The following is an 11,413-nucleotide window of genomic DNA, read 5'->3' as shown; positions in this document are numbered from 1 at the left end:
ACAGCAAAAGAGAACAGTGTCTGGGAAAATCCCAAACCACAACTTCTAATATATATATATATATATATATAAATTCTAATATATATATATAAATTCTAATATATATATATATATATATATATTCATGAGACACAGAGAGAGAGAGAGAGAGGCAGAAACACAGGCAGAAGGAGAAGCAGGCTCCACGCAGGAAGCCTGATGTGGGACTCGATCCCAGGACTCGATCCCAGGACTCCAGGATCACGCCCTCAGCTGAAGGCAGACGCTAAATCATTGAGCCACCCAGGGATCCCCACCAAACCACAATTTCTAAAAGTCATTTCTGTTTGTTTCAAGTAAACATGCAAGACGACAAATGAAAAGCAGCTCCATTATTACCAATGCGATACTGTCATAAACCCCTTCAAAATAGAGATCCTGTAAGAAATCAGTGAGCCCAATATGTCACTGCTCTGTACCCTTATAAACATTAGCTTTATTTAAACCCTAACGAGAAAGCAAAACAAAACCCTAACGAGAACCTGCACATTTATTTCCGTGTCACAAAGGGGTGAGCAGGCTCAGAGAGGTACAGATACTTGTTTACTCTTACACAGCTTGAAAGTGGTAGCTGCAAGGTGAACCCACGTCTCTCTGAAACAAAGCCTGTGTTTTCTGCCTTCCAGGCCCCCAGTGTGAACTGGCTCCTAGGGAGGGAAGGATCAAGGCAAAATGCTGCTGGTGCAGGCAGGGGCGGGAGTCATGCTGGAGCTCCCAGAGAATGGAGAAATCGGAAAGTCCCTGAAGTTGGATCACATATTGATTTGCTTTGTGGAGGAATCCCTTCAGTAAAGAAGTTGATGCAGACATTTTGTTCCTTCCGTTTAATAAATTAGGACAAGTAAGACTCAGAGACTGGAACTGCTTACATCCCAGGAGAAAGCAGTGCCTTTTCCACCCCCACCCCAAATCTACCTGCTGAAACTCAGAGCTCAGTCCCCCTTCCATAGGACTTCCTGTTTTTCCATCACCAGTAAAAGCCCTGTATCTATTTGACCAGGAGAGGTATCTTCTTAGATAGAAAGGGGAAAAGAACACCTCTTTTATTTATTTATTTTTTTTTAAGATTTTATTTGTTTATCTGAGAGAGAGAGTGAGAGAGAGCGCAAGCACAAGCTGGGGGAGGGGCAGAGGGAGAAGCAGGCTCCCCGCTGAGCAGGGAGCCCAATGTGGGGCCATATCCCAGGACCCCAGGATCATGACCCAAGCCCAAGGCAGCCACTTAACTGACAGAGCCTGCCAGGCACCCCAGAACACCTCTTTTAAATTGTCTCTGTCTTGCTAAAGTGTTTCATATATATTTAGCATTATCATGATAGCTAAAAATGAAATGAAAATCATACTGTAATTTTGCTTTTGTGGCTGCAAATTAAGTTCTCTGAAAGATTCTATCAGTAAAAATCAACACTTCAAAAGATACTGTTATCAATCCAGCAGGCCAGGAACCGAAAGCACAGTCTCATCCACAGTGTACTGCATTTGACAATTCTTTAATATCATTTCTAGGCATATCATTTATTTTTCACTCTGCCAATGAAATAATGAAGGCTTTTGTGCCATGTTTCATTGGTTGGACAATGATAACCCTGAGTATCCCAGCTGGTGCTGCTGGACTCCCAATTAAAGAATAAAATTAAACTGCAAAGAATGAAGATATCCAGAAAGTCAGGAAGCAGAAAGAAGAGGCATCATGCTTTATGGGTGTTCATTCTAGATATGTTCATTATATGCCAAAGCCTGGGGAAGGCAAATATGGAATTTAAAAAGACACCATCTGTTGTGTGATGTTCCAAATTATAAACTTAACCCTTAATTTCTACATCCCCTGCTGTTCAGTAGTTCTCCTTCTTCAGGATGAATTAAAAAAAAAAAAAAAAAAAAAGGTTAGCACATTAATGAAGCAGGTTTAGTAGGATTGATGCATATGCCCAGTATATTTTGATAAGCCCAACATCACAACCTGTATATTTTCCCCAGAAAGAAATTCTTGTTATATTTTACTCTTAAAACACACACTACCCATAAATACAGTGGTTGCCACAAGCTGAAGGTCCATGCAACCCACAGCAAGCCACAGTCTTTATGTGATTTTTATATTACTTATTATCTTTGGACCCTTTGAAAGAAAAAAGCAGAGATTTAAGAAAGCTTTCAAATCTGTGAAATGAAAAGTAGAATAATCCCTCAAGCGAAGAGAGTTTCTTTTTTAAAAAATGCTTTTAAGACCAAAAAAAAAAAACAAAAACAAAACCCCAAAGAGTGTATAGTCCAAATCAAAAAGATTTCCTGGGTATATATTCAAAAGCAACCTGTGGCATACATAACAGGAGAAATTTCTATTAAAAAGAAAAACAAGAGTAGGGTATCCTCGGAAATGCCCATGTTTTCTTCCCCCCATAGGTCTGAAATAGCCCAGTTTCTAAAACATACTTAACAAATAGGACACAGCTCATTCAGGGTTGATTAGAGTTCACAAAATAGTTTTATTATATGTAAGAAAGCATACAGGCAATAAAATGAAGAAACATTCACAATGCATAAATAACACAGACCTGATGCAGGAGATAATTTTCAGTGGATTTCCTTCTTGTTACCCATTTCATCTAAATGCTAAGTAAATTGCTTATCAGCAAGAATATTCTGTAAACATTTCAAAGAAATTCTCTTGAAATGCCCCACACGAATGAGTATCTGGCAGGAGAGACTCATGATACTTTATACAGTTGAGATGATGAGCTAGGAACTTGATTCCAAAGCATAGAGAAGGAGCTAGCATTTGTCAAAAGATACTGATGGCTCTGGGGCACTTAACACACCCAAAGAGAAGGGGTCTCCTGTTCTTCCACCAAGAGAAGTATCTAACTGGAGGATGATAATGAGGCACTATTCGTTAGTTAGTATACTATTAACATTTAGACTAAAAAAAAAAAAACAGTTCTAAATTCAGATTAAAGCACTACAAAAAGTCGTCCCACTGAGTGGTGTGATTTGATCTGGTAAGATGGTGATGCAGGATTTGACCTTTGTCCACTGGTGAGACTGTAACGCAAGAGTTAAGGAAACATACTATCTTCAATACACTACATGTGTCTAACCAGGACAGCCATTTGTTTGGTTCAGAAAAACTACCTGACACTGAAATGAGAAAAGACACAGAGGGCCAATTATTTTACATAAATACAAAGTGGCACATACTTTTTATTACCACCTAAGGTCATAAATTTCAAGTTGGGTCCTTCTCAAGCTAGCTTTTATTTAAGATATTTACAGAACCGCAAATCACTCTCCTGGGAAAGTCTTTGTCATTAAAAAAATTTGGACACAATAGTAGCTATGCCTTTTTAAGTTTTTCAAAAATTTTCTAGAAAAAAAACCATTCACAGCATTTGTCAATTCTCATCTTGTATTTATTTATGCCAATGAATTTCCTGTCAGTCTTGCTGTGTTTCTGGAAGTTATACATGAGCATTTAGAATCTCAGAGAGTTTGTGTTTGTTTCATTGGCCAATAAAGTGCTAGTTTTAAGTGGACGAAACGTGATTGTAAGGTCTCAGATAACTCATTAGCTTATCTTATGACATCTGATAAATATAGATTTATTTAATAAATTAAAAATATCCATATAATACAATAAATAAATAAATAAAACCAATTACAACAAAGCATCTCTCAAGTCTGAAAAAAAAATATCACTCCTACTGTAAGGCTCAATTATGTTTTAGAAATAATTTATGAAGGCATGCACCTACCTTTACAATCTGAAAACTCTGCTTGGGCCAGTGTTAGCACCTGTTTGTACACAGCAAACTCAACCCTTCTCATTTCCTTCCTGGAAAGGATTTATTTTTTAAGCGATGTTGTTCATTGTTGATTCTGTGCCCTATTTTTTGAGTCCTAAGATAAGAATCAGTTTCTAAAAATAATTTTGGAGCCTAAGACACGTCCCTGTGAACGTTCACTTCACATATGTCTCTTTGATTCACTATGAACAACACAGAAAACACACTGGAATGGATTTTAAAATATAGTTAGTTGTTGAAGGGAGTAGCTGAAGGGAAGCAGCAGAGAGAGAGGAGGGCTTGCCTGACATCTGAGTCTCACCACACCTTAGTTTCTTAACAGCAAGCCACTGAAAATCTCCTCCAGCTTTTGGGATAAGCCTGTCTGGCAGGATTCATCTCAGGGTTCAGGTTGGATGCTGTCCATTTTGTGTGACGGGCTGGATCTTCTCTAGAGAGACATCAGTATCATAGTCCAATATGACAGACAAGGCCGGGGACAGCTTCTCCAAGGGTCTGGCCATTCCACCTGCCTCCTCCTTCTTGAGGTCCTCGGAGGAGCCCACTGCATGTGGGATCAGATAAACCAGATTGCAGTCCTTGGAAATGGAGCCTCGAGGCTCGTGATGGCTGGAAAACACCACGGCCCCATTGTTATTGATGCTAACCGTCTCTATGGCATTATTCGTTGTAGGGCAAAGTCTGTAGCATCCTAAGAGGGTTGAAAATGCCTTCCGAAAATCAGCATTAAAGGCATAAATGATGGGGTTCAAGGAGGAATTAGCCCACCCAAACCACACAAACACATCAAAGGTGATGGAATCAATGCAGAAGGGCTTGGTCTCCCCAGACCCACAGAAGGGCACCATGCAGTTCAAGATGAAGAAAGGAAGCCAGCAGCACACAAATACCCCCATGATCACAGACAGAGTCTTCAGAACTTTAGTCTCTCTCTTGAAGGACATCTTAAAGGAGCTTTCTGGTTGAGAACACTCCACAGGGTTTCCATTACCTGTAGTGGTCTGGCAATTCTTGGCATGGACTGCTGCCCTCTCTAAGGCCGAAATGCGCCGTATTTGTTTCTGGGCGATCCTATAGATCCTGGTGTAGGTGACAATCATGATGGCCACGGGGATATAAAAGCTTATTAGGGAGGATGAAATGGCATATGTCCTGCTTAAGCTGGAATCACAGTTGTCCATGGTCTCACCCAGGGAAGTGGCATTCCCATCGGAGGAACTTGTGGGTTTTGCCTTGTGCCAGCTGAGCTGCACTGGGATGAAGGAGATAAGTACAGACAAGGTCCACGCCACGCTGATCAGAATGAAGGCTGCCTTGGGGGTCATCTTCCTCTCATACCGGAAGGGACTAGAGATGGCCCAATACCTGTCCACGCTAATCACACAGAGGTTGAGGATGGACGCAGTGGAGCACATGATGTCAAAGGCCACCCAGATGTTACAGAAGGACCCAAAGGGCCAGAAACCAGCGATCTCCGCCACCGCTTTCCAGGGCATGACCAAGACGGCCACCAAGAGATCTGACACGGCCAAGGAGATGACAAAGAAGTTGGTCACCTTGGACCGCAGGTGTCGGAACCTGATGACAGCGGCACAGACCAGTGTGTTCCCCAGCAGTGTGGACAGGATGAGCAGAGACAGGAAACAGGCTGTAAGGATGCGGAATGAGAAGTCTCTCTCTACCACCAGCCCAGCCCCATCCATAGTAGAGGTGTTCAGAGTCCTCATATTGCTGAGGGAGAGCACACAGGGGGCTCTGACACCCTCCAGTTCCTAAGCAGGGATTAGGGGGCAGGCAGACCTGCAGGAGTTCTCACTCACCAGGCAGCCCCCTTGCACAGCCCCACTCGCTCCCCTGGGTGGAGGACCTCACCATCACAGGGCTGCAACAGCTTGCGTGGCAGGAGCCTGCCCTCAGCGACCCAAGTCAGCCCCTCGGAAGGTCCGTCTTGCTTGCTACAACTGTCTTCTGACTCCCTTGCTCCAGGTCGCTGTCGTGTTGACCAGCTGCCCCTTCAATTCTCTGTGGAAAGCCCTGGCTTTTTAGCATATTCTAAACTATCAATCCAGAGACTCCCAGGCCTCTGTGGATCTAGTCATCTGTAGTCATATTTGGGAGCTGTTGCCTCTCTGGTGGTGACAGAGTCTCCCCTTTAGAAGGTGCAGCTGAAAATACATGCCTCACTCCTCCAAGCCCCAGCTCCACGGCAGCTCTCCAAACGTCCTATATAAAAGCAAAAAGAACGCAAAGATTGTTCGCCAGGACTTGAGCAGATCGCAGCTTTACCCGTATCAGACCCACTTCCGCTCGGTCCGAGCCACCTACCTTGCCTTGAGCTTGTCTCTCCCAAAGCCCCAGAGCTCGGAAAGCGGCTTCGCTGGGCGCCGCAGCTCCACGACGCCCCGGAGGTGCGCCCGAGTCCTGCCTCCTGCCTCCTGCCTCCTGCCTCCTGCCTCCTGCCTCCTGCCTGGCGGGCGCAGCCGGGGGCTGGCTCCTGACGCGCAAAAATCGGAGGACGGGTTTGGGAAATGGTCCCAGGCCAGGTCCCCGAGGGCCGGCGCTGCCCTGCTGCCTCCAACGGCTAAAGGCCGTCCAAAGGCTAAGGCGCCCGGGGAAAGGGTTCCCAGGCGCTCGGCGCCCCCTTGAGAGAGGCCCCCTCCGGGGCTACTCGCCTGGACAGTGGCCGTCTCCGCTGCCTTTCTCTCGGCCCCTGGGGCAGGCTCTGCGCCTCCCGCCGCGCCGTCCGCGACCTCCCGGGAGCCCGTGGGAGCGCCAGGCGGAGCGAGCCGAGCTGGCACCGGAGGGCGCGCGGGCCAGCCGGGTTCCCGCGGGGCACAGCCCACCCCGCCCGCGCGTCCCCTCCCCTGCCCTGGGGGCGGGCTCCGCTTGGCAGGCAGAGTGGCGGGCGGCAGCCGCACGTGGTTCCCGGGGGGTGCGGCGGGGAGAGGGGGGCGGCGCTGGGGGCGCGGGTAAGCCCAGGCGAGCGCTCGCGAGCCCTGGGGGCCCGGCCAGTCCCCGGGCCCTCGGACCCCCGGACCGCGCGCGACACGGCCCGCCAGACAAATCCCCGTGTTCAAACCTCGGGTAAGCCTGAAGGCGAAGCTCGGCCGACTTCCCCCGGGGTAGACCCCGAGCCCTTCCCAAAGACCGAAGCAAGCTGGCGCCCTGCCCACCGTCCACGCACTCCAAGCCCTGAACGGCCTGCGTCCGACCTGCGCGGTCTCCAGGTGTCCCCAGGTAGGGCGAGGCGGGCCGCGGCGCCTGTCCTCACCGCCCTCGCTGTCCGAGCGGGCTCCGCGCACAGGCGCGCCTGGCGTGTGCGCTCACCAGCTCCGCCCGGGCGGCGGGCTCCTCGCGCGCCTCGGCCACCGCGGACCTGCCGCCTGCGCCCCGCGCGCGGGAGCGCCCCGACCAGCACCGCGAGCTCGGCGGGCCCGGGCGCCCTCTGCCGGCCGCGGCGGCTTCGCGAGGCCCGGCGGCGCCCTCGCGGGTGCAGACCTCCCCCGCCCGGGCTCTGGGATCTCTGGGTTTGCGCGGGACCCGCGCGCGGACCCGCCCTTCCCCGACCTTGGCTGCCGGAACCTGGAGAAGAAGATGCTCAATATTCCTCATTCAGGCCTCATTCTGCTAAAAATCGACAAGAACGAAAAGTTCCTCTTGCTGGCACTGCGTTCACTGAATCGGCGTATTTTCCTGAGCCCTCATTGGGGCGAGAGGGTCAGGAGCAAGGTGCACGCTTACTCCCAAAGGGACCACACGGAACGGGCATTTCCTGAGCGGCCTCTGCGTCCCGGGCACACACCTTCTGTTGTTCGCCCCCTCCCACAATCCCTCCTCATAGGCCTGCTCCTCTTCACCCTGCCCAAGTGGAGAATGAGGTTCAGAAAGATGTTCAAAGTTACAGGGCTGACGACGGTGCTGGCTGGCCGACTCCCGCCTGCGTGCTCTTTTCACTTACACATCCCTGGCCACGGGGGGCTCCGGGTCCAGCGTCGGAGCCAACAAACTAAATAAGTAATTACCCACAGGTCTAAAATAGGGCGCGGGGCAAAATGGACGCAAGAGGAGCTACTGGAAAAGACCTCCCTGGCCTCCTCCCAGCGCCTGGACAATGCGTTGCGGGTCAGACTGCGGACTGACTGTCCATAAATGGCCATAGCGGCGCCTTCCTGCGCGAGGAGCATCCACGGCCGACCGCCCGGCTTCCCGCCCTTGCCCTGCCCCTGCGGGCCGCGTGGGCTCCCTCTCTTCCCCAGCTTGGTTTCTTCCTCTGCAAAATGGTGATGGTCTAAGCAGGATTGTCTAAGCATCACAGGAGTTTACAGAGGCTTGGCCCTGAGCCTCGGTACTCAGCCCCCCGCCGGGCAGATGTCCCTGGGGCTCATTAGAAAACCAATAGCCTTAGCTCCGTGAGAAGCCGGCACCACAGTGGAAGCTACAGTTTTCTCTGTAAAAACCCAGAATGTTAAGTAACAATTCGATTCACTTAACCAGTACAGCTTGCACCTTAGTTTTGGAGGATCCTGACACAGACCATCCTGTGCCTCTGCCCCCGGCTCTGCGCTGCCACCCTCTTTCTCGATGTCACACGCCGTGAGTCGTGAGTCAAAATCACAGACACACGCGTGCCTGAAGAATCACATTCTTTTAAAGCCGTAAGTCATGCTTAACATGAGACTTCCAAGTCATTTGCCTTGAAGCAGTCGTTCCCCCAAGCTTCTTCATCCTTCTTTTCCTTTTACTAAGAAGTACAAATTAAGGGTATGCTTCTGATTCAAGAAGGTCATGTGAGCGTGAACATTTAACTCCCCACATCCAACCACTCCATCCTGAAATGTTTCCAATGCCTTCCACCTGGAAAGACACAAGTAAGAGAACTTCAGCATTAACCCTGGAAAACACGGGGCAGCCCCCGGTGGCGCAGCGGTTTAGCGCCGCCTGCAGCCCCGGGCGTGATCCTGGAGACACTGGATCGAGTCCCACGTCAGGCTCTCTGCATGGTGCCTGCTTCTGCCTCTCTCTGTCTCTATGAATAAATAAATAAAATATTAAAAAGAAAAAAAAAAACCTGGAAAACAGGAAAGAGTGTGGTCCTTTTTCTGGGATAAAGAGCAGGTGAGATTGGATTAGAGGAGGGAAGACCTCCCTGGCATTTTCCGTATGGAATGAAACCCCAAAAGAACACATTACCGAGATTGAGGTAACAGATGCTGGAGGTCATGGTAAGGCCAACTGATAAGTGCCCTCAATGCTGAAGTCCTCCCAGAGTCAATGACCCTGACAATGCCCACTGCTCTTTAAATAAAACAAGGAAGACAACTTCAACCAGAACACCCAGGTCCCCCAGAGTCTCATCTATATAAAGCCCAGTGGTGACTGGTCAGGTTCCAAGTGACATCACATTTAATGAAGCACCAGTCCAACGGCCAAAAAATACTTGACATGAAATGTAACTATTACTCAAAAGCTTGTTGGAATCCTCGCTTCTCTCAAGCTACGCAGCTGCTGGGGGGGTGGGGGGTGGGGACTCTTTCTTTGCTTGAAAAGTCCCCTAAATTTTTTCCAAACTAACCTACGCTGACCTTTGTCATTTTCTCTCAACTCATTCACCTGACAGGTCTAGGTGTTCAAATCAACACACATCACTTCCGTGGTGGCTGAGAGTTATTTCTCATTCACAAGTAAATGTCTGCCATTTTCAGTGTCAGAACATCAAAGCTCCTCCTTACCCGTAATACACAAGAAAGCTAGAGAAGGAGGGAAGAACCCGTGAATACCCGAGGGAGTGATTTTGTTTCCTGTCACCAGGAAACCAGGAGAGTGGAACAATTTCTCATGATTCCAAGACAAACACCTGAGATCTTGTTCTAGCAGACTTAGTTCACTGATTTTTGAACATGATTGCAGAGAGAACAGGAAAGAGTAAAATGTAGCTTAAATCCCATGGCTTTTTTCACTTTGCAGAGTGTGAATTTCAGAGGAACTTACAATTTGGCTGGAGATTTGGGCTTTTTCCCATTTTTTTTTCCCTCTCTTGAAGCAAGGTGAAACAAAGGCTTCCGTTTTGTTCTAAAAAAATCTCCCCCACAAACATCAAGAACACGAATATAAATGCAAGCAGGTATTAGCATTAGATCATGCTGGGAATGTAAACCCAAACACAAAAGCACCTTTATTTCCCAAATTGGCAGGTCTTTTAAGCTCCGCTGTGATTTATGCACTGCAGGAAGGAGGAAGTTAAAATGATGCTTTTCAACAAATTTTTATTTAGAGTTTGTAAAAGTAAATCAATACAAAAGGCATGTTATCACAGAGGTATCTTAATCTCATAAAGGAATACATAAAACAACTGAACTGCCAGGTATAACAAAGATATATTGGAGAGGCTTTGGGATTACTAAAACTGATGTTATACCAAAAATGATTGCTTATAATGTCAATGAAAAAAAAAAATGAAGCTTGGCTAACCTTGACTAAGTAACTAGAATGAATGCTTGTTTTCCACCATAAATACAACATCTCTGAAATTCCTAATCCCGTGTCATATTTTCTTTTCCTATACTTACTACACAATTCAAAACTCAATGCCATTAACAATTTTGAAATCAACAAATATTACTTTCTGTAGTGGTTGCGATGTAGCTCGGCACACATTAAGTGCTTTCATTATTGCATATGTTCATGGTTCCTTTTTTCCTCTTCCTCTTTTTCTACCTTCTTTAAGCTTAACTGAATAGTTTTTATTTTATCTCCTGCTGTCCCCTTATGTTCTATAATTCTTTGTTACTTTCATCATTGCTTTAGAGTGCATCCTGTATATAATAAGATTTTTATGATATAATTCATATGATACATACTACATATTTATATAAGATGCGTACATTATATATGAATATCGCTGATCTATATTATGTATCAGTATAGGATATATATCCACATCTTACATTATACGTCTTTCCTAAAGCCTATCTTCAAACTATAGTATATCATTTCGTGCAGTCAAGAATCTTGTAATAATTTTCTTCCATGTCTCCCCCGCCAGCTTTATGCTGTTATTGCCATACTTTTTACTTCTCCATGTGGTATAAAACCCATAATACACTGTTATAATTTTTCTTTAAACAGCCAATTATCTCATAGATTTAAATAATAAGAAGAAAATACATTACTTAGCCCTGCACCTTTTCTGATGCTCCGCATTCTTTTGTGTGACTTCATACTTTCATCTGGTACCGTCTTTCTGCTTACAGGAGGAACTCTAACTTGTCTAGTGGTACAGGTCTGCCGGTGATTGAGCCTCTTAGCTTTTAGATCTCTGAAAAGTCTTTATATTCCTTTTGCTTTTCAGAGATATATTTTTTAAAGATTTTATTTATTTATTCATGAGAGACACAAAGAGAGGCAGAGACATAGACAGAGAGAGAAGTAGACTCCCTGCAGGGAACCTGATGTGGGACTCCATCCTAGGACCTGGGATCACACCCTGAGCCAAAGGCAGACACGCAACGACTGAGCCACCCAGGTGCCCCTTTCAGAGATATTTTTGTTCAGGTTGGGTCAACAGAGCTTTCCTT

General features: G+C 46.8%; 1 protein-coding gene across 3 annotated transcripts; it reads right to left on the bottom strand.

The window, feature by feature from the left end:
- Positions 1–2,502: 2,502 nt before the first annotated feature.
- On the bottom strand, positions 2,503–7,198 carry DRD1 (dopamine receptor D1). 3 transcript variants are annotated; one of them, XM_072824101.1, is made up of 3 exons: positions 7,052–7,183; positions 6,165–6,333; positions 2,503–6,062 (listed from the first exon to the last, which is right to left on the bottom strand). In XM_072824101.1, exon 3 carries the CDS (start codon positions 5,564–5,566, stop codon positions 4,226–4,228), a length of 1,341 nt encoding a protein of 446 aa, XP_072680202.1. In that variant the 5' UTR covers positions 5,567–6,062; positions 6,165–6,333; positions 7,052–7,183; the 3' UTR covers positions 2,503–4,225. The 3 variants fall into 3 exon arrangements, with proteins under 3 accessions (XP_072680202.1, XP_072680203.1, XP_072680201.1); XM_072824102.1 differs by lacking the exon at positions 6,165–6,333 and having other exon boundaries at positions 7,052–7,198; XM_072824100.1 differs by lacking the exon at positions 7,052–7,183 and having other exon boundaries at positions 6,165–6,658.
- Between the last annotated feature and the right edge of the window lie 4,215 nt (positions 7,199–11,413).

This window comes from Canis lupus, chromosome 4 (genome assembly GCF_048164855.1).
Source record: "Canis lupus baileyi chromosome 4, mCanLup2.hap1, whole genome shotgun sequence".
NCBI lineage: Eukaryota > Metazoa > Chordata > Mammalia > Carnivora > Canidae > Canis > Canis lupus.
Note: the sequence above shows the minus strand (reverse complement) of the source record. Positions and strands in the feature narration are given on the sequence as shown.

Excerpts from the sequence above, each read along its gene's own strand:
- DRD1 (XM_072824102.1), bottom strand. The coding sequence starts at position 5,566 with ATGAGGACTCTGAACACCTCTACTATGGATGGGGCTGGGCTGGTGGTA.